General features: G+C 47.3%; 1 protein-coding gene across 4 annotated transcripts in view; it reads right to left on the bottom strand.

The window, feature by feature from the left end:
* The window catches only part of LOC110515620 (FERM, ARHGEF and pleckstrin domain-containing protein 1), a 99,962-nt gene that overhangs the window by 51,945 nt on the left and 29,361 nt on the right, over window positions 1–18,656 (bottom strand). For all 4 annotated transcript variants that reach the window (XM_036973380.1, XM_036973379.1, XM_036973378.1 and 1 more), the window contains exons 5-7: window positions 18,422–18,500; window positions 9,267–9,364; window positions 5,897–6,011 (exon numbers count right to left, since the gene is read on the bottom strand). In XM_036973380.1, the coding sequence (XP_036829275.1) occupies window positions 5,897–6,011; window positions 9,267–9,364; window positions 18,422–18,500 (292 nt within the window). The remainder of the gene's footprint in view (window positions 1–5,896; window positions 6,012–9,266; window positions 9,365–18,421; window positions 18,501–18,656) is intronic.

Genomic DNA, 18,656 nt, shown 5'->3' with positions numbered 1-18,656 from the left:
AACTAATAACTAAAATAATCAATTAATATAAAACTAATAGAATCCATTAAACTAATAGAATCCATTAAACTAATAGAATCCACTAAACTAATAGAATCCATTAAACTAATAGAATCCATTAAACTAATAGATCCATGTATATTAAACTACTAGAATCCATTAAACTAATAGAATCCATTACACTAATAGAATCCATTAAACTAATAGAATCCATTAAACTAATAGAATCCATTAAACTAATAGAATCCACTAAACTAATAGAATCCACTAAACTAATAGAATCCATTAAACTAATAGAATCCATTACACTAATAGAATCCATTAAACTAATAGAATCCATTAAACTAATAGAATCCACTAAACTAATAGAATCCATTAAACTAATAGAATCCACTAAACTAATAGAATCCACTAAACTAATAGAATCCACTAAACTAATAGAATCCACTAAACTAATAGAATCCATTAAACTAATAGAATCCATTAAACTAATAGAATCCATTAAACTAATAGAATCCATTAAACTAATAGAATCCACTAAACTAATAGAATCCATTAAACTAATAGAATCCACTAAACTAATAGAATCCACTAAACTAATAGAATCCACTAAACTAATAGAATCCACTAAACTAATAGAATCCACTAAACTAATAGAATCCACTAAACTAATAGAATCCACTAAACTAATAGATCCATGTATATTAAACTAATAGAATCCATTAAACTAATAGAATCCACTAAACTAATAGAATCCATTAAACTACTAGAATCCACTAAACTAATAGAATCCATTAAACTAATAGAATCCACTAAACTAATAGAATCCATTAAACTAATAGATCCATGTATATTAAACTACTAGAATCCACTAAACTAATAGAATCCATTAAACTAATAGAATCCACTAAACTAATAGAATCCACTAAACTAATAGAATCCACTAAACTAATAGAATCCATTAAACTAATAGAATCCACTAAACTAATAGAATCCACTAAACTAATAGAATCCATTAAACTAATAGAATCCATTAAACTAATAGAATCCATTAAACTAATAGAATCCACTAAACTAATAGAATCCACTAAACTAATAGAATCCATTAAACTAATAGAATCCACTAAACTAATAGAATCCATTAAACTAATAGAATCCACTAAACTAATAGAATCCATTAAACTAATAGAATCCATTAAACTAATAGAATCCATTAAACTAATAGAATCCATTAAACTAATAGAATCCATTAAACTAATAGAATCCATTAAACTAATAGAATCCATTAAACTAATAGAATCCACTAAACTACTAGAATCCACTAAACTAATAGAATCCATTAAACTAATAGAATCCACTAAACTAATAGAATCCATTAAACTACTAGAATCCACTAAACTAATAGAATCCATTAAACTAATAGAATCCACTAAACTAATAGAATCCACTAAACTAATAGAATCCACTAAACTAATAGAATCCACTAAACTAATAGAATCCACTAAACTAATAGAATCCACTAAACTAATAGATCCATGTATATTAAACTAATAGAATCCATTAAACTAATAGAATCCACTAAACTAATAGAATCCATTAAACTACTAGAATCCACTAAACTAATAGAATCCATTAAACTAATAGAATCCACTAAACTAATAGAATCCATTAAACTAATAGATCCATGTATATTAAACTACTAGAATCCACTAAACTAATAGAATCCATTAAACTAATAGAATCCATTAAACTAATAGAATCCATTAAACTAATAGAATCCATTAAACTAATAGAATCCACTAAACTAATAGAATCCATTTATATTAAACTAATAGAAACCATTAAACTAATAGAATCCATTAAACTAATAGAATACATGTATATTAAACTACTAGAATCCACTAAACTAATAGAATCCACTAAACTAATAGAATCCACTAAACTAATAGAATCCATTACACTAATATAATCCATTAAACTAATAGAATCCACTAAACTAATAGAATCCATTAAACTAATAGAATCCATTAAACTAATAGAATCCACTAAACTAATAGAATCCACTAAACTAATAGAATCCATTAAACTAATAGAATCCATTAAACTAATAGAATCCATTAAACTAATAGAATCCACTAAACTAATAGAATCCATTAAACTAATAGAATCCACTAAACTAATAGAATCCACTAAACTAATAGAATCCACTAAACTAATAGAATCCACTAAACTAATAGAATCCATTAAACTAATAGAATCCACTAAACTAATAGAATCCACTAAACTAATAGAATCCATTAAACTAATAGAATCCATTAAACTAATAGAAACCATTAAACTAATAGAATCCATTAAACTAATAGAATCCATTAAACTAATAGAATCCATTAAACTAATAGAATCCACTAAACTAATAGAATCCATTAAACTAATAGAATCCACTAAACTAATAGAATCCACTAAACTAATAGAATCCACTAAACTAATAGAATCCACTAAACTAATAGAATCCATTAAACTAATAGAATCCATTAAACTAATAGAATCCACTAAACTAATAGAATCCACTAAACTAATAGAATCCACTAAACTAATAGAATCCACTAAACTAATAGAATCCATAAACTAATAGAATCCACTAAACTAATAGAATCCACTAAACTAATAGAATCCATAAACTTAATGCTTGCTTAACCAATATGTTGGATAATATATTGCCCTCCGCCTCCCCACCAACACACGAGAGACTTTGAGTTACTAAATCTGCTGAGTGGAAATAGTTTCCTGTTTCCTGTATGTGGGCCTGAATTAGGCACTTCCATCCTTCCTGCTCTGATCTGGGCTGGCTGGTCTCCTGAGGGACAGTGGTTGGTTTGGGGGGTGGAGAGGGGCCCGGTTTGGTAAGATAGACACAGAGGGTGGAGGGGATAGAGGGGGTTGGTAGGGCAGACAGAGAGTGTAGAGGGGGTTGGTAGGGCAGACAGAGAGGGGGGAGGGGGTTGGTAGGGCAGACAGAGAGGGGGGAGGGGGGTGGTAGGGCAGACACAGAGGGAAGAGAATGTAGAGGGGGTTGGTAGGGCAGACACAGAGTGTAGAGGGAGTAGGTAAGGCAGACAGAGCGTGTAGAGGGAGTAGGTAGGACAGACACAGAGGGTGAGGGGGTAGAGGGGGTTGGTAGGGCAGACACAGAGGGAAGAGAGGGTAGAGGGGGTTGGTAGGGCAGACAGAGTGTAGAGGGGGTAGAGGGGGTTGGTAGGGCAGACAGAATGTAGAGGGGGTAGAGGGGGTTGGTAGGGCAGACAGAGAGTGTAGAGGGAGTAGAGGGGGTTGGTAGGGCAGACACAGAGGGAAGAGGAGGTAGAGGGGGTTGGTAGGGCAGACACAGAGTGTAGAGGGAGTAGGTAAGGCAGACAGAGAGTGTAGAGGGAGTAGGTAGGACAGACACAGAGGGTGAGGGGGTAGAGGGTGTTGGTAGGGCAGACACAGAGGGAAGAGAGGGTAGGTAGGACAGACACAGAGGGAACAGAGGGTAGAGGGGGTTGGTAGGGCAGATAGAGGGAGTAAAAGGGGGCATGGAAGACTAGGGGTAGGGTCATCTGATCCTAAATCTGTGGTCAGGGACAACGTCTACACCCAGGGAAGACTAGGGGTCATCTGATCCTAGATCTGTGGTCAGGGACAACGTCTACACCCAGGGAAGACTAGGGGTCATCTGATCCTAGATCTGTGGTTAGGGACAACGTCTACACCCAGGGAAGACTTGGGGTCATCTGATCCTAAATCTGTGGTTAGGGACAACCTCTACACCCAGGGAAGACTAGGGGTAGGGTCATCTGATCCTAGATCTGTGGTTAGGGACAACGTCTACACCCAGGGAAGACTATGGGTCATCTGATCCTAGATCTGTGGTTAGGGACAACGTCTACACCCAGGGAAGACTAGGGGTCATCTGATCCTAGATCTGTGGTTAGGGACAACGTCTACACCCAGGGAAGACTAGGGGTCATCTGATCCTAGATCTGTGGTTAGGGACAACGTCTACACCCAGGGAAGACTAGGGGTCATCTGATCCTAGATCTGTGGTTAGGGACAACGTCTACACCCAGGGAAGACTAGGGGTCATCTGATCCTAGATCTGTGGTTAGGGGCAACGTCTATACCCAGGGAAGACTAGGGGTAGGGTCATCTGATCCTAGATCTGTGGTTAGGGACAACGTCTACACCCAGGGAAGACTAGGGGTCATCTGATCCTAGATCTGTGGTTAGGGACAACGTCTACACCCAGGGAAGACTAGGGGTCATCTGATCCTAGATCTGTGGTTAGGGACAACGTCTACACCCAGGGAAGACTAGGGGTAGGGTCATCTGATCCTAGATCTGTGGTTAGGGATAACGTCTACACCCAGGGAAAACTAAAGCCTAGGACTGGTGCCCATCTCTGGGAGGAAAGGCTGGGAGAGAGAGCAGAGGAGGGAGGGATGAGAGGGAGGAAGTGGTCCTGGCACACACCCAAGGAATGGATGAGTCATCTCAGCTGGAATTCTGGGAAAGGAAGGACAGGGACAGTCTTGTTCCATCAGTCCCACAATAGTTTTACAGGGAATGCTGGAAGGCAGGGGGCGCTTTATGGATTACCATCTCTAACCATCTGTGTGGGCGCAGGGACAGAGACAGGGACGGGGACGGGGACAGGGACAGAGACAGGGACAGAGACAGGGAAAGGGACAGAGACAGAGACAGGGACAAAGACAGAGACAGGGACGGGGACAGAGACAGGGATGGGGACAGAGACAAAGACAGAGACAGGGACAAAGACAGGGACAGGGAAAGAGACAGGGACAGGGACAAAGACAGGGACCGGGACAGGGACGTTACCTGTCAGATTAACAACAACACTGCTCTGACGCTGGCTGGATGCTAGACACTACAGTACTGCATTACATAACACTGGGCCTTGGCTACTGATGTTCATCAAGCTTCATCTACAGCACCTAAATCACCATCTAACTTCTCATCTTCCTGATGTAATCTGTCATGTGCCTTTTTACTGAGAAATGGCTTCTGTCTGGCCAGTCTACCGTTAAAGGCCTGATTGGTGGAGTGCTGCAGAGATGGTTGTCCTTCTGGAAGGTTCTCCTATCTCCACAGAGGAACTCTGGAGCTCTGTCAGAGTGACTATCGGGTCTTGGTCACCTCCCTGACCAAGGCCCTTCTCCCCCGATTGCTTAGTTTGGCCGGGCGGCCAGTTCGAGGCAGAATCTTAGTGGTTACAAACGTTTCATTTATAAGGCCACTGTGTTCTTGGAGACCTTTCCCCAGATCTGTACTTCGGACACAGTCCTTGCAAACATTTCTAAAAACCTGTTTTTGCTTTGACATTATGGGGTATTGTGTATAGATATGAGAAAAATTATAATTTTGAATCCATTTTAGAATAAGGCTGTAACGTAACAAAAAGTGGATTAAAGTCGAGGGTTCTGAATATTTTCCAAAGGCACGGTACCCCCCCCCCCCCCCTCCCCAAAACATTTGATTGGTTACTGATTAGTATGCGGTTGAATCAAACATACATTTTACAATCTGTAAATGCTTGAATTTCCCACTTTAATTACTGAACAAGTAAATCCGTGATTTCCACCAGCCAACGTTGTACATAGCAGCATTGTGACGCCGTAGGCCTGTAGCTCCGAGAAACACGAAGCGAAGCACGACAACCCAATCTAAATAAACACGTCTCCATTAAAGCCAAACACCACATCATCTGGTAGCCTGTCGATAGGCAACCGCGTAGACATCGCAATTTCAGAACCGCGGACAGCGATCGGTAGTCGACACTTTGTATGTGACCCAAACTCCAACTTTGCAGGAGGGTCCAGAGAAAGGTAGAGTGACTCACACGTGCTTGTGGTGGTACTCTGTGATCTTGTCCATCAGAGCGTCCTGGTTAGGCATGTACTTGTTGTGAAGAAGGTGCTGAAAACTCTGGACCTCGTCAAAGTCCCCGATCTCAGCTGTGGAGAGAAGAGAGGAGAGACCGAGAAAGAGGGAAAGATAGGAGAGAGTAGAAGAGAGAGGAGAGGGAGGAGAGAGACAAGAGGGAGGAGAGACGAGAGGGAGGAGAGACAAGAGGGAGGAGAGAGACGAGAGAGACGAGAGGGAGGAGAGAGACGAGAGGGAGGAGAGACGAGAGGGAGGAGAGAGACGAGAGAGAGGAGAGAGACGAGAGGGAGGAGAGAGACGAGAGGGAGGAGAGAGACGAGAGGGAGGAGAGACGAGAGGGAGGAGAGAGACGAGAGGGAGGAGAGAGACGAGAGGGAGGAGAGAGACGAGAGGGAGGAGAGAGACGAGAGGGAGGAGAGAGACGAGAGGGACGAGAGGGAGGAGAGAGACGAGAGGGAGGAGAGAGACGAGAGGGAGGAGAGAGACGAGAGGGAGGAGAGAGACGAGAGGGAGGAGAGAGACGAGAGGGAGGAGAGAGACGAGAGGGAGGAGAGACGAGAGGGAGGAGACGAGAGAGAGGAGAGACGAGAGAGAGAGGAGAGACGAGCGGGAGGAGAGACGAGGGGGAAGAGAGAGAAGAGAGAGACGAGAGAGACGAGAGAGACGAGAGAGACGAGAGGAAGGAGAGAGACGAGAGGAAGGAGAGAGACGAGAGGGAGGAGAGAGACGAGAGGGAGGAGAGACGAGAGGGAGGAGAGAGACGAGAGGGAGGAGAGAGACGAGAGGGAGGAGAGAGACGAGAGGGAGGAGAGAGACGAGAGGGAGGAGAGAGACGAGAGGGAGGAGAGACGAGAGGGAGGAGACGAGAGAGAGGAGAGACGAGAGAGAGAGGAGAGACGAGCGGGAGGAGAGACGAGGGGGAAGAGAGAGAAGAGAGAGACGAGAGAGACGAGAGAGACGAGAGAGACGAGAGGAAGGAGAGAGACGAGAGGAAGGAGAGAGACGAGAGGGAGGAGAGAGACGAGAGGGAGGAGAGACGAGAGGGAGGAGAGAGACGAGAGGGAGGAGAGAGACGAGAGGGAGGAGAGAGACGAGAGGGAGGAGAGAGACGAGAGGGACGAGAGGGAGGAGAGAGACGAGAGGGAGGAGAGAGACGAGAGGGAGGAGAGAGACGAGAGGGAGGAGAGAGACGAGAGGGAGGAGAGACGAGAGGGAGGAGACGAGAGAGAGGAGAGACGAGAGAGAGAGGAGAGACGAGCGGGAGGAGAGACGAGGGGGAAGAGAGAGACGAGAGAGACGAGAGAGAGGAGAGAGACGAGAGGAAGGAGAGAGACGAGAGGAAGGAGAGAGACGAGAGGGAGGAGAGACGAGAGGGAGGAAAAAGGGGAGAGAGAGGAGAGACGAGAGGGAGGAGAAAGGGGAGAGAGAGGAGAGACGAGAGGGAGGAGAAAGGGGAGAGAGGAGAGACGAGAGGGAGGAGAAAGGGGAGAGAGAGGAGAGACGAGAGGGAGGAGAAAGGGGAGAGAGAGGAGAGACGAGAGGGAGGAGAAAGGGGAGAGAGGAGAGACGAGAGGGAGGAGAAAGGGGAGAGAGAGGAGAGACGAGAGGGAGGAGAGACGAGAGGGAGGAGAGACGAGAGGGAGGAGAGAGACGAGAGGGAGGAGAGAGACGAGAGGGAGGAGAGACGAGAGGGAGGAGAGACGAGAGGGAGGAGACGAGAGAGAGGAGAGACGAGAGAGAGGAGAGACGAGCGGGAGGAGAGACGAGGGGGAAGAGAGAGACGAGAGAGACGAGAGAGAGGAGAGAGACGAGAGGAAGGAGAGAGACGAGAGGAAGGAGAGAGACGAGAGGGAGGAGAGACGAGAGGGAGGAGAAAGGGGAGAGAGAGGAGAGACGAGAGGGAGGAGAAAGGGGAGAGAGAGGAGAGACAAGAGGGAGGAGAAAGGGGAGAGAGGAGAGACGAGAGGGAGGAGAAAGGGGAGAGAGAGGAGAGACGAGAGGGAGGAGAAAGGGGAGAGAGAGGAGAGACGAGAGGGAGGAGAAAGGGGAGAGAGAGGACAGACGAGAGGGAGGAGAAAGGGGAGAGAGAGGAGAGACGAGAGGGAGGAGAGACGAGAGGGAGGAGAGACGAGAGGGAGGAGAGACGAGAGGGAGGAGAGACGAGAGGGAGGAGAGACGAGAGGGAGGAGAGACGAGAGAGAGGAGAAAGGGGAGAGGAGTGTTACTGAATAACCAAGAGGAGAGTTTAATCCACACAGACGTCACCCCACTAGAGCCTGAACTGGCAGCTTTTCCCTCTGTCAGGTATTCAGCTACAGTCTCTCCAGATTACCCAACGGTGATGAGAACGGGACAGATTCCATGGCAACTAAGTGATTCTGAATTTGCTCCGTGGCGATTTGTCTGACAGGTATTTTTATGTATTCTGAAAAATGGTTCCTCTCAGCATATTAACCACCTCATCAACTGTTTGGAACAGAAATATCGGCACTGGAGCCGGAACACACTGGAGTACACACTGGAGTACACAATGGAGTACACACTGGAGTAAACACGGGAGCCAGTACACACTGGAGTACACACTGGAGCCGGTACACACAGGAGTACACACTGGGGTACACACTGGAGCCGGTACACACTGGAGCCGGTACACACTGGAGTACACACTGGAGTACACACTGGAGCCGGTACACACTGGAGTACACACTGGAGTACACACTGGAGCCGTTACACACTGGAGTACACACTGGAGCCGGTACACACTGGAGTACACACTGGAGCCGGTACACACTGGAGTACACAATGGAGCCGGTACACACTGGAGTACACACTGGAGCCGTTACACACTGGAGCCGTTACACACTGGAGCCGGTACACACTGGAGCCGGTACACACTGGAGTACACACTGGAGCCGTTACACACTGGAGTACACAATGGAGCCGGTACACACTGGAGCTGGTACACACTGGAGTACACACTGGAGCCGGTACACACTGGAGCTGGTACACACTGGAGTACACACTGGAGCCGGTACACACTGGAGCCGGGAACACACTGGAGTACACAATGGAGCCGGTACACAATGGAGCCGGTACACACTGGAGTACACACTGGAGCCGGTACCACACTGGAGCCGGTACACACTGGAGCCGGGAACACACTGGAGCCGGTAACACACTGGAGCCGGTAACACACTGGAGCCGGTAACACACTGGAGCCGGTAACACACTGGAGCCGGTAACACACTGGAGCCGGGAACACACTGGAGCCGGTACTAAAATAAATCAGGAAGCTCTAACTATATTATAATAGAAAGTATGCTTACACTGGACGATATGAGAGACCAGCAGGGCAGCACTGGTGTCGTTGCAGGTCAGACGTCCACACGCCAGATCATGCTTTATCTGGAGAGCAAACAGGTACCTGAGAGAGAGAGAGGAGAAGGAGAGAGAGAGAGGAGAAGGAGAGAGTAGAATGAGAGAGAGAGATGGAGAGAGAGAAAGAGAGAGAAGGAGAGAGTAGAATGAGAGAGAGAGAAGGAGAGAGAGAAGGAGAGAGTAGAATGAGAGAGAGAGAGAAGGAGAGAGAGGAGAGAGAGAGACGGAGAGAGAGAAGGAGAGAGAGAAGGAGAGAGAGAGAAGAGAGAGAGAGGAGAGAGGAGAGAAAGAGGAGAGAGAGAGAGAAGGAGAGATAAGGAGAGAGGAGAAGGAGAGAGAGGAGAGAGAGAGTGGAGAGAGGAGAGAAAGAGGAGAGAGGAGAGGAGAAGGAGAGAGGAGAATGAGAGAGAGGAGAAAGAGAGGGAAGGAGAGAGGGAAGGAGAGAGGAGAATGAGAGAGAGGAGAAGGAGAGAGGAGAAGGAGAGAGAGGAGAAGGAGAGAGAGAGAGGAGAGAGAGAGGAGAAGGAGAGAGGAGAATGAGAGAGAGAGGAGAAGGAGAGAGAGAGAGAGAGGAGAGAAAAAAAGAGCGAAAGAAAACATGAGAGGATACGCATGGTAACTATTAACCTTTAGTCTGCACAGTCAGAAACCTGGTGTGTAATGGCATAGTGTTGAAAACCCAACCCGCCTTACAGGGTTAACTAAAAGTCACGTCTGTTGCCTTGACAGAGTGTGAATCCACAAACAGCGTGAGAATGTTGCCAAGCCATAAAACAGCCCTCCATCCATCTAATCGAATCCCCGAGCTGACAAGGACAAAATCTGTCGTTCTGCCTCTGAACAAGGCAGTTAACCCACTGTTCCCCTGAACAAGGCAGTTAACCCACTGTTCCCCTGAACAAGGCAGTTAACCCACTGTTCCCCTGAACAAGGCAGTTAACCCACTGTTCCCCTGAACAAGGCAGTTTACCCACTGTTCCCCTGAACAAGGCAGTTAACCCACTGTTCCCCTGAACAAGGCAGTTAACCCACTGCTCCCCTGAACAAGGCAGTTAACCCACTGCTCCCCTGAACAAGGCAGTTAACCCACTGCTCCCCTGAACAAGGCAGTTAACCCACTGCTCCCCTGAACAAGGCAGTTAACCCACTGCTCCCCTGAACAAGGCAGTTAACCCACTGTTCCCCTGAACAAGGCAGTTAACCCACTGTTACCCTGAACAAGGCAGTTAACCCACTGTTCCCCTGAGCAAGGCAGTTAACCCACTGTTCCCCTGAACAAGGCAGTTAACCCACTGTTCCCCTGAACAAGGCAGTTAACCCACTGCTCCCCTGAACAAGGCAGTTAACCCACTGCTCCCCTGAACAAGGCAGTTAACCCACTGCTCCCCTGAACAAGGCAGTTAACCCACTGCTCCCCTGAACAAGGCAGTTAACCCACTGTTCCCCTGGACAAGGCAGTTAACCCATTGTTCCCCTGGACAAGGCAGTTAACCCACTGTTCCCCTGAACAAGGCAGTTAACCCATTGTTCCCCTGGACAAGGCAGTTAACCCACTGTTCCCCTGAACAAGGCAGTTAACCCACTGTTCCCCTGAACAAGGCAGTTAACCCACTGTTCCCCTGAACAAGGCAGTTAACCCACTGTTCCCCTGAACAAGGCAGTTAACCCATTGTTCCCCTGGACAAGGCAGTTAACCCACTGTTCCCCTGAACAAGGCAGTTAACCCACTGTTCCCCTGAACAAGGCAGTTAACCCATTGTTCCCCATGCGCCGAAGACGTGGATGTCAATTAAGGCAGCCCCCCCACACCTCTCTGATTCAGAGGGTTGGGTTAAATTCGGAAGACACATTTCAGCTGAAGGTGTTCAGTTACAACTGACTAGGTATCCCCCTTTCCAACTGACTAGGTATCCCCCTTTCCAACTGACTAGGTACCCCCCCTTTCCAACTGACTAGGTATCCCCCCTTTCCAACTGACTAGGTATCCCCCTTTCCCTTTCCAACTGACTAGGTACCCCCCTTTCCAACTGACTAGGTACCCCCCCTTTCCAACTGACTAGGTATCCCCCTTTCCCTTTCCAACTGACTAGGTACCCCCCTTTCCAACTGACTAGGTACCCCCCCTTTCCAACTGACTAGGTATCCCCCCTTTCCAACTGACTAGGTACCCCCCTTTCCAACTGACTAGGTATCCCCCCTTTCCAACTGACTAGGTATCCCCTCTTTCTAACTGACTAGGTATCCCCCCTTTCTAACTGACTAGGTAACTGTCATTAATAACTAGGTATCCCCCTTTCCAACTGTCATTAATAACTTCACCATGCTCAAAGGGATATTTAATTTATGCTTCCTTTTGTTTTTACCCATCTACCAATGGGTGCCCGTCTTTGCGAGGCACTGGAACACCTCCCTTGTCTTAGCGGCTGAAACTGTGTTTGAAATTCACTGCTTGACTGAGGTCTTTTTCCAGATAATTGTATGTGTGGGTTACAGAGATGGGGTAGTCATTCAAAAATCATGTTAAACACTATTATTGCACACAGAGTCCAAGATATTACAGATTTTAATTCTAAAAACATCATTCATAACATAACATTGAGTCTCGTCCCTCAACAGTGGGTTACACTGTGTCTCGTCCCTCAATAGCCTTGGTTTCTCAAATGACTGCCAGTGTGTCAAATCGGAGGGCCTGTTGTCCGGGCCTCTGGCGGTCTCTATGGGGGTGCCACAGGGTTCAATTCTCGGGCCGACTCTTTTCTCTGTATACATCAATGATGTCGCTCTTGCTGCTGGTGATTCTCTGATCCACCTCTACGCAGACGACACCATTCTGTATACTTTTGGCCCTTCGTTGGACACTGTTAACAACGAGCTTCAATGCCATACAACACTCCTTCCGTGGCCTCCAACTGCTCTTAAATGCAAGTAAAACTAAATGCATGCTCTTCAAACGATTGCTGCCTCCACCTGCCCGCCCGACTAGCATCACTACTCTGGACGGTTCTGACTTAGAATATGTGGACAACTACAAATACCTAGGTGTCTGGTTAGACTGTAAACTCTCCTTCCAGACCCACATCAAACATCTCCAATCCAAAATGAAATCTAGAATCGGCTTCCTATTTCGCAACAAAGCATCCTTCACTCATGCTGCCAAACATACCCTCGTAAAACTGACTACCGATCTTCGACTTTGGCGATTTACAAAATAGCCTCCAACACTCTACTCAGCAAATTGGATGCAGTCTATTACAGTGCCATCCGTTTTGTCACCAAAGCACCATCTACTACCCACCACTGCGACCTGTATGCTCTCGTTGGCTGGTCCTCGCTTCATATTCGTCGCCAAACCCACTGGCTCTAGGTCATCTATAAGTCTTTACTAGGTAAAACCCCGCCTTATCTCAGCTCACTGGTCACCATAACAACATCCAACCGTAGCATACGCTCCAGCAGGTATATTTCCATGGACACCCCCAAAGCCAACACCTCCTTTGGCCACCTTTCCTTCCAGTTCTCTGCTGCCAATGACTGGAACGATTTGCAAAAAATCACTGAAGTTGGAGACTCATATCTCCCTCATTAACTTTAAGCATCAGCTATCTGAGCATCTTACCAACCAATCTGTAAATATCCCATCCAACCAACCTCCTACCTCATCCCCATATTGGTTTTGTTTTTCTGCTCTTTTGCACACCAGTATTTCTACTTGCACATCCTCATCTGCACATACATCACTCCAGTGTAAATTGCTAAATTGTAATTACTTTGCTACTATGGCCTATTTATTGCCTTACCCCCTACCTCCATTTGCACACACTGTATATATACTTCTCTATTGTGTTGTTGTCTGTATGTTTACTCCATGTGTAACTCTGTTGTTGTTGTTGTCTGTATGTTTGTTTACTCCATGTGTAACTCTGTTGTTGTCTGTATGTTTGTTTACTCCATGTGTAACTCTGTTGTTGTTGTTGTCTGTATGTTTGTTTACTCCATGTGTAACTCTGTTGTTGTCTGTTCACACTGCTTTGCTTTATCTTGGTCAGGGTCACAGTTGTAAATGAGAACTTGTTTTCAACTAGTCTACCTGGTTAAACAAAGGTGATCTGGTCTACCTGGTTAAATAAAGGTGATCTGGTCTACCTGGTTAAACAAAGGTGATCTGGTCTACCTGGTTAAATAGTAGGTTACACTGCGTCTCGTCCCTCAACAGTAGGTTACACTGTGTCTCGTCCCTCAACAGTATGTTACACTGTGTGTCACTGTCTCGTCCCTCAACAGTAGGTTACACTGCGTCTCTCAACAGTAGGTTACACTGTGTCTCGTCCCTCAACAGTATGTTACACTGTGTCTCACTGTCTCGTCCCTCAACAGTAGGTTACACTGCGTCTCGTCCCTCAACAGTAGGTTACACTGCGTCTCGTCCATCAACAGTAGGTTACACTGTGTCTCACTGCGTCTCGTCCCTCAACAGTAGGTTACACTGTGTCTCACTGTGTCTCGTCCTTCAACAGTAGGTTACACTGTGTCTCACTGTGTCTCGTCCCTCAACAGTAGGTTACACTGTGTCTCGTCCCTCAACAGTAGGTTACACTGTGTCTCGTCCCTCAACAGTACGTCACACTGTGTCTCGTCCCTCAACAGTAGGTTACACTGTGTCTCATCCCTCAACAGTAGTTTACACTGTGTCTCGTCCCTCAACAGTAGGTTACACTGTGTCTCGTCCCTCAACAGTAGGTTACAATGTGTCTCGTCCCTCAACAGTAGGTTACACTGCGTCTCGTCCCTCAACAGTAGGTTACACTGCGTCTCGTCCCTCAACAGTAGGTTACACTGTGTCTCGTCCCTCAACAGTAGGTTACACTGTGTCTCGTCCCTCAACAGTAGGTTACACTGTGTCTCGTCCCTCAACAGTAGGTTACACTGTGTCTCGTCCTTCAACAGTAGGTTACACTGTGTCTCATCCCTCAACAGTAGTTTACACTGTGTCTCGTCCTTCAACAGTAGGTTACACTGTGTCTCGTCCCTCAACAGTAGGTCACACTGTGTCTCACTGTCTCGTCCCTCAACAGTAGGTCACACTGTGTCTCACTGTCTCGTCCCTCAACAGTAGGTCACACTGTGTCTCACTGTCTCGTCCCTCAACAGTAGGTCACACTGTGTCTCACTGTCTCGTCCCTCAACAGTAGGTCACACTGTGTCTCACTGTCTCGTCCCTCAACAGTAGGTCACACTGTGTCTCACTGTCTCGTCCCTCAACAGTAGGTCACACTGTGTCTCACTGTCTCGTCCCTCAACAGTAGGTCACACTGTGTCTCACTGTCTCGTCCCTCAATAGTAGGTCACACTGTGTCTCACTGTCTCGTCCCTCAACAGTAGGTCACACTGTGTCTCATCCCTCGTCCCTCAACAGTAGGTCACACTGTGTCTCATCCCTCGACAGTAGGTTACACTGTGTCTCGTCCCTCAACAGTAGGTCACACTGTGTCTCACTGTCTCGTCCCTCAACAGTAGTTTACACTGTGTCTCACTGTGTTTCGTCCTTCAACAGTGGGTCACACTATGTCTCGTCCCTCAACAGTAGGTTACACTGTGTCTCGTCCCTCAACAGTAGGTTACACTGTGTCTCGTCCCTCAACAGTAGTTTACACTGTGTCTCGTCCCTCAACAGTAGGTTACACTGCTTCTCGTCCCTCAACAGTAGGTTACACTGCGTCTCGTCCCTCAACAGTAGGTTACACTGCGTCTCGTCCCTCAACAGTAGGTTACACTGTGTCTCGTCCTTCAACAGTAGGTTACACTGTGTCTCGTCCCTCAACAGTAGGTTACACTGTGTCTCGTCCCTCAACAGTAGGTTACACTGTGTCTCGTCCCTCAACAGTAGGTTACACTGTGTCTCATCCTTCAACAGTAGGTTACACTGTGTCTCATCCCTCAACAGTAGTTTACACTGTGTCTCGTCCTTCAACAGTAGGTTACACTGTGTCTCGTCCCTCAACAGTAGGTCACACTGTGTCTCACTGTCTCGTCCCTCAACAGTAGGTCACACTGTGTCTCACTGTCTCGTCCCTCAACAGTAGGTCACACTGTGTCTCACTGTCTCGTCCCTCAACAGTAGGTCACACTGTGTCTCACTGTCTCGTCCCTCAACAGTAGGTCACACTGTGTCTCACTGTCTCGTCCCTCAACAGTAGGTCACACTGTGTCTCATCCCTCGACAGTAGGTTACACTGTGTCTCGTCCCTCAACAGTAGGTCACACTGTGTCTCACTGTCTCGTCCCTCAACAGTAGTTTACACTGTGTCTCACTGTGTCTCGTCCTTCAACAGTGGGTCACACTATGTCTCGTCCCTCAACAGTAGGTTACACTGTGTCTCGTCCCTCAACAGTAGGTTACACTGTGTCTCGTCCCTCAACAGTAGTTTACACTGTGTCTCGTCCCTCAACAGTAGGTTACACTGCGTCTCGTCCCTCAACAGTAGGTTACACTGCGTCTCGTCCCTCAACAGTAGGTTACACTGCGTCTCGTCCCTCAACAGTAGGTTACACTGCGTCTCGTCCCTCAACAGTAGGTTACACTGTGTCTCGTCCTTCAACAGTAGGTTACACTGTGTCTCGTCCCTCAACAGTAGGTTACACTGTGTCTCGTCCCTCAACAGTAGGTTACACTGTGTCTCATCCCTCAACAGTAGGTTACACTGTGTCTCGTCCTTCAACAGTAGGTTACACTGTGTCTCATCCCTCAACAGTAGTTTACACTGTGTCTCGTCCTTCAACAGTAGGTTACACTGTGTCTCGTCGCTCAACAGTAGGTCACACTGTGTCTCACTGTCTCGTCCCTCAACAGTAGGTCACACTGTGTCTCACTGTCTCGTCCCTCAACAGTAGGTCACACTGTGTCTCACTGTCTCGTCCCTCAACAGTAGGTCACACTGTGTCTCACTGTCTCGTCCCTCAACAGTAGGTCACACTGTGTCTCACTGTCTCGTCCCTCAACAGTAGGTCACACTGTGTCTCACTGTCTCGTCCCTCAACAGTAGGTCACACTGTGTCTCATCCCTCGACAGTAGGTTACACTGTGTCTCATCCCTCAACAGTAGGTCACACTGTGTCTCACTGTCTCGTCCCTCAACATTAGTTTAAACTGTGTCTCACTGTGTCTCGTCCTTCAACAGTGGGTCACACTGTGTCTCGTCCCTCAACAGTAGTTTACACTGTGTCTCACTGTGTCTCGTCCTTCAACAGTGGGTCACACTATGTCTCGTCCCTCAACAGTAGGTTACACTGTGTCTCGTCCCTCAACAGTAGGTTACACTGTGTCTCGTCCCTCAACAGTAGTTTACACTGTGTCTCGTCCCTCAACAGTAGGTTACACTGCGTCTCGTCCCTCAACAGTAGGTTACACTGCGTCTCGTCCCTCAACAGTAGGTTACACTGCGTCTCGTCCCTCAACAGTAGGTTACACTGCGTCTCGTCCCTCAACAGTAGGTTACACTGTGTCTCGTCCTTCAACAGTAGGTTACACTGTGTCTCGTCCCTCAACAGTAGGTTACACTGTGTCTCGTCCCTCAACAGTAGGTTACACTGTGTCTCGTCCCTCAACAGTAGGTTACACTGTGTCTCGTCCTTCAACAGTAGGTTACACTGTGTCTCATCCCTCAACAGTAGTTTACACTGTGTCTCGTCCTTCAACAGTAGGTTACACTGTGTCTCGTCCCTCAACAGTAGGTCAAACTGTGTCTCACTGTCTCGTCCCTCAACAGTAGGTCACACTGTGTCTCACTGTCTCGTCCCTCAACAGTAGGTCACACTGTGTCTCACTGTCTCGTCCCTCAACAGTAGGTCACACTGTGTCTCACTGTCTCGTCCCTCAACAGTAGGTCACACTGTGTCTCATCCCTCGACAGTAGGTTACACTGTGTCTCGTCCCTCAACAGTAGGTCACACTGTGTCTCACTGTCTCGTCCCTCAACAGTAGTTTACACTGTGTCTCACTGTGTCTCGTCCTTCAACAGTGGGTCACACTGTGTCTCGTCCCTCAACAGTAGTTTACACTGTGTCTCACTGTGTCTCGACCTTCAACAGTGGGTCACACTGTGTCTCGTCCCTCAACAGTAGGTTACACTGTGTCTCGTCCCTCAACAGTAGGTTACACTGTGTCTCGTCCCTCAACAGTAGGTTACACTGTGTCTCGTCCCTCAACAGTAGGTTACACTGTGTCTCGTCCCTCAACAGTAGGTTACACTGTGTCTCGTCCCTCAACAGTAGGTTACACTGTGTCTCGTCCCTCAACAGTAGGTTACACTGTGTCTCGTCCCTCAACAGTAGGTTACACTGTGTCTCGTCCCTCAACAGTACGTTGGACTGTGTCTCGTCCCTCAACAGTACGTTGGACTGTGTCTCGTCCCTCAACAGTAGGTTACACTGTGTCTCGTCCCTCAACAGTAGGTTACACTGTGTCTCGCCCCTCAACAGTAGGTCACACTGTGTCTCGTCCCTCAACAGTACGTCGGACTGTGTCTCGTCCCTCAACAGTAGGTTACACTGTGTCTCGTCCCTCAACAGTAGGTTACACTGTGTCTCGTCCCTCAACAGTAGGTTACACTGTGTCTCGTCCTTCAACAGTAGGTTACACTGTGTCTCGTCCCTCAACAGTAGGTTACACTGTGTTTCATCCCTCAACAGTAGGTTACACTGTGTCTCGTCCTTCAACAGTAGGTTACACTGTGTCTCGTCCCTCAACAGTAGGTTACACTGTGTCTCGTCCCTCAACAGTAGGTTACACTGTGTCTCGTCCTTCAACAGTAGGTTACACTGTGTCTCGTCCCTCAACAGTGGGTCACACTGTGTCCCCTCTTCTCTTGTTAAGGATATATTAGAACTGCAGAAGGTACAAACACAGGAAGGAGGCTTCTGACTTCCTGTCACACTTCCTGTTACTGTTTGTTTTGGCCTCTGAGTTGTAGGATACGCTGGACTCCTGAGACATTGACCACTTTAAACATCAGGAAAGAAAACCATTGTAACTCTACAGCATGTTGAAGTTATATTCCCTTTGATGGTTCAGAGTGTGTTGAGAGGAAGAAGACTTGTCCACTCTTACCGTGTCAGCTCCTCCAGCAGCTGTGTGTGGTCAGGAGGGAAGAACTTCACCACAAAACGAAGGATGGTGTTCTTAGGGCCTGTGGAGGGAGAGAGACGAGAGAGAGAGAGAGAGAGAGAGAGACGAGAGAGAGAGAGGGAGAGAGAGACGAGAGAGAGAGAGACGAGAGACGACAGAGAGAGAGACGAGAGAGAGACAGAGAGAGAGAGACGAGAGAGAGAGAGAGAGACGAGAG

Source organism: Oncorhynchus mykiss, unplaced genomic scaffold (genome assembly GCF_013265735.2).
Source record: "Oncorhynchus mykiss isolate Arlee unplaced genomic scaffold, USDA_OmykA_1.1 un_scaffold_240, whole genome shotgun sequence".
NCBI classification, from domain to species: Eukaryota; Metazoa; Chordata; class Actinopteri; order Salmoniformes; family Salmonidae; genus Oncorhynchus; species Oncorhynchus mykiss.
The sequence above is the reverse complement of the archived record's forward strand: the minus strand, read 5'-3'. Positions and strand labels throughout refer to the sequence as shown.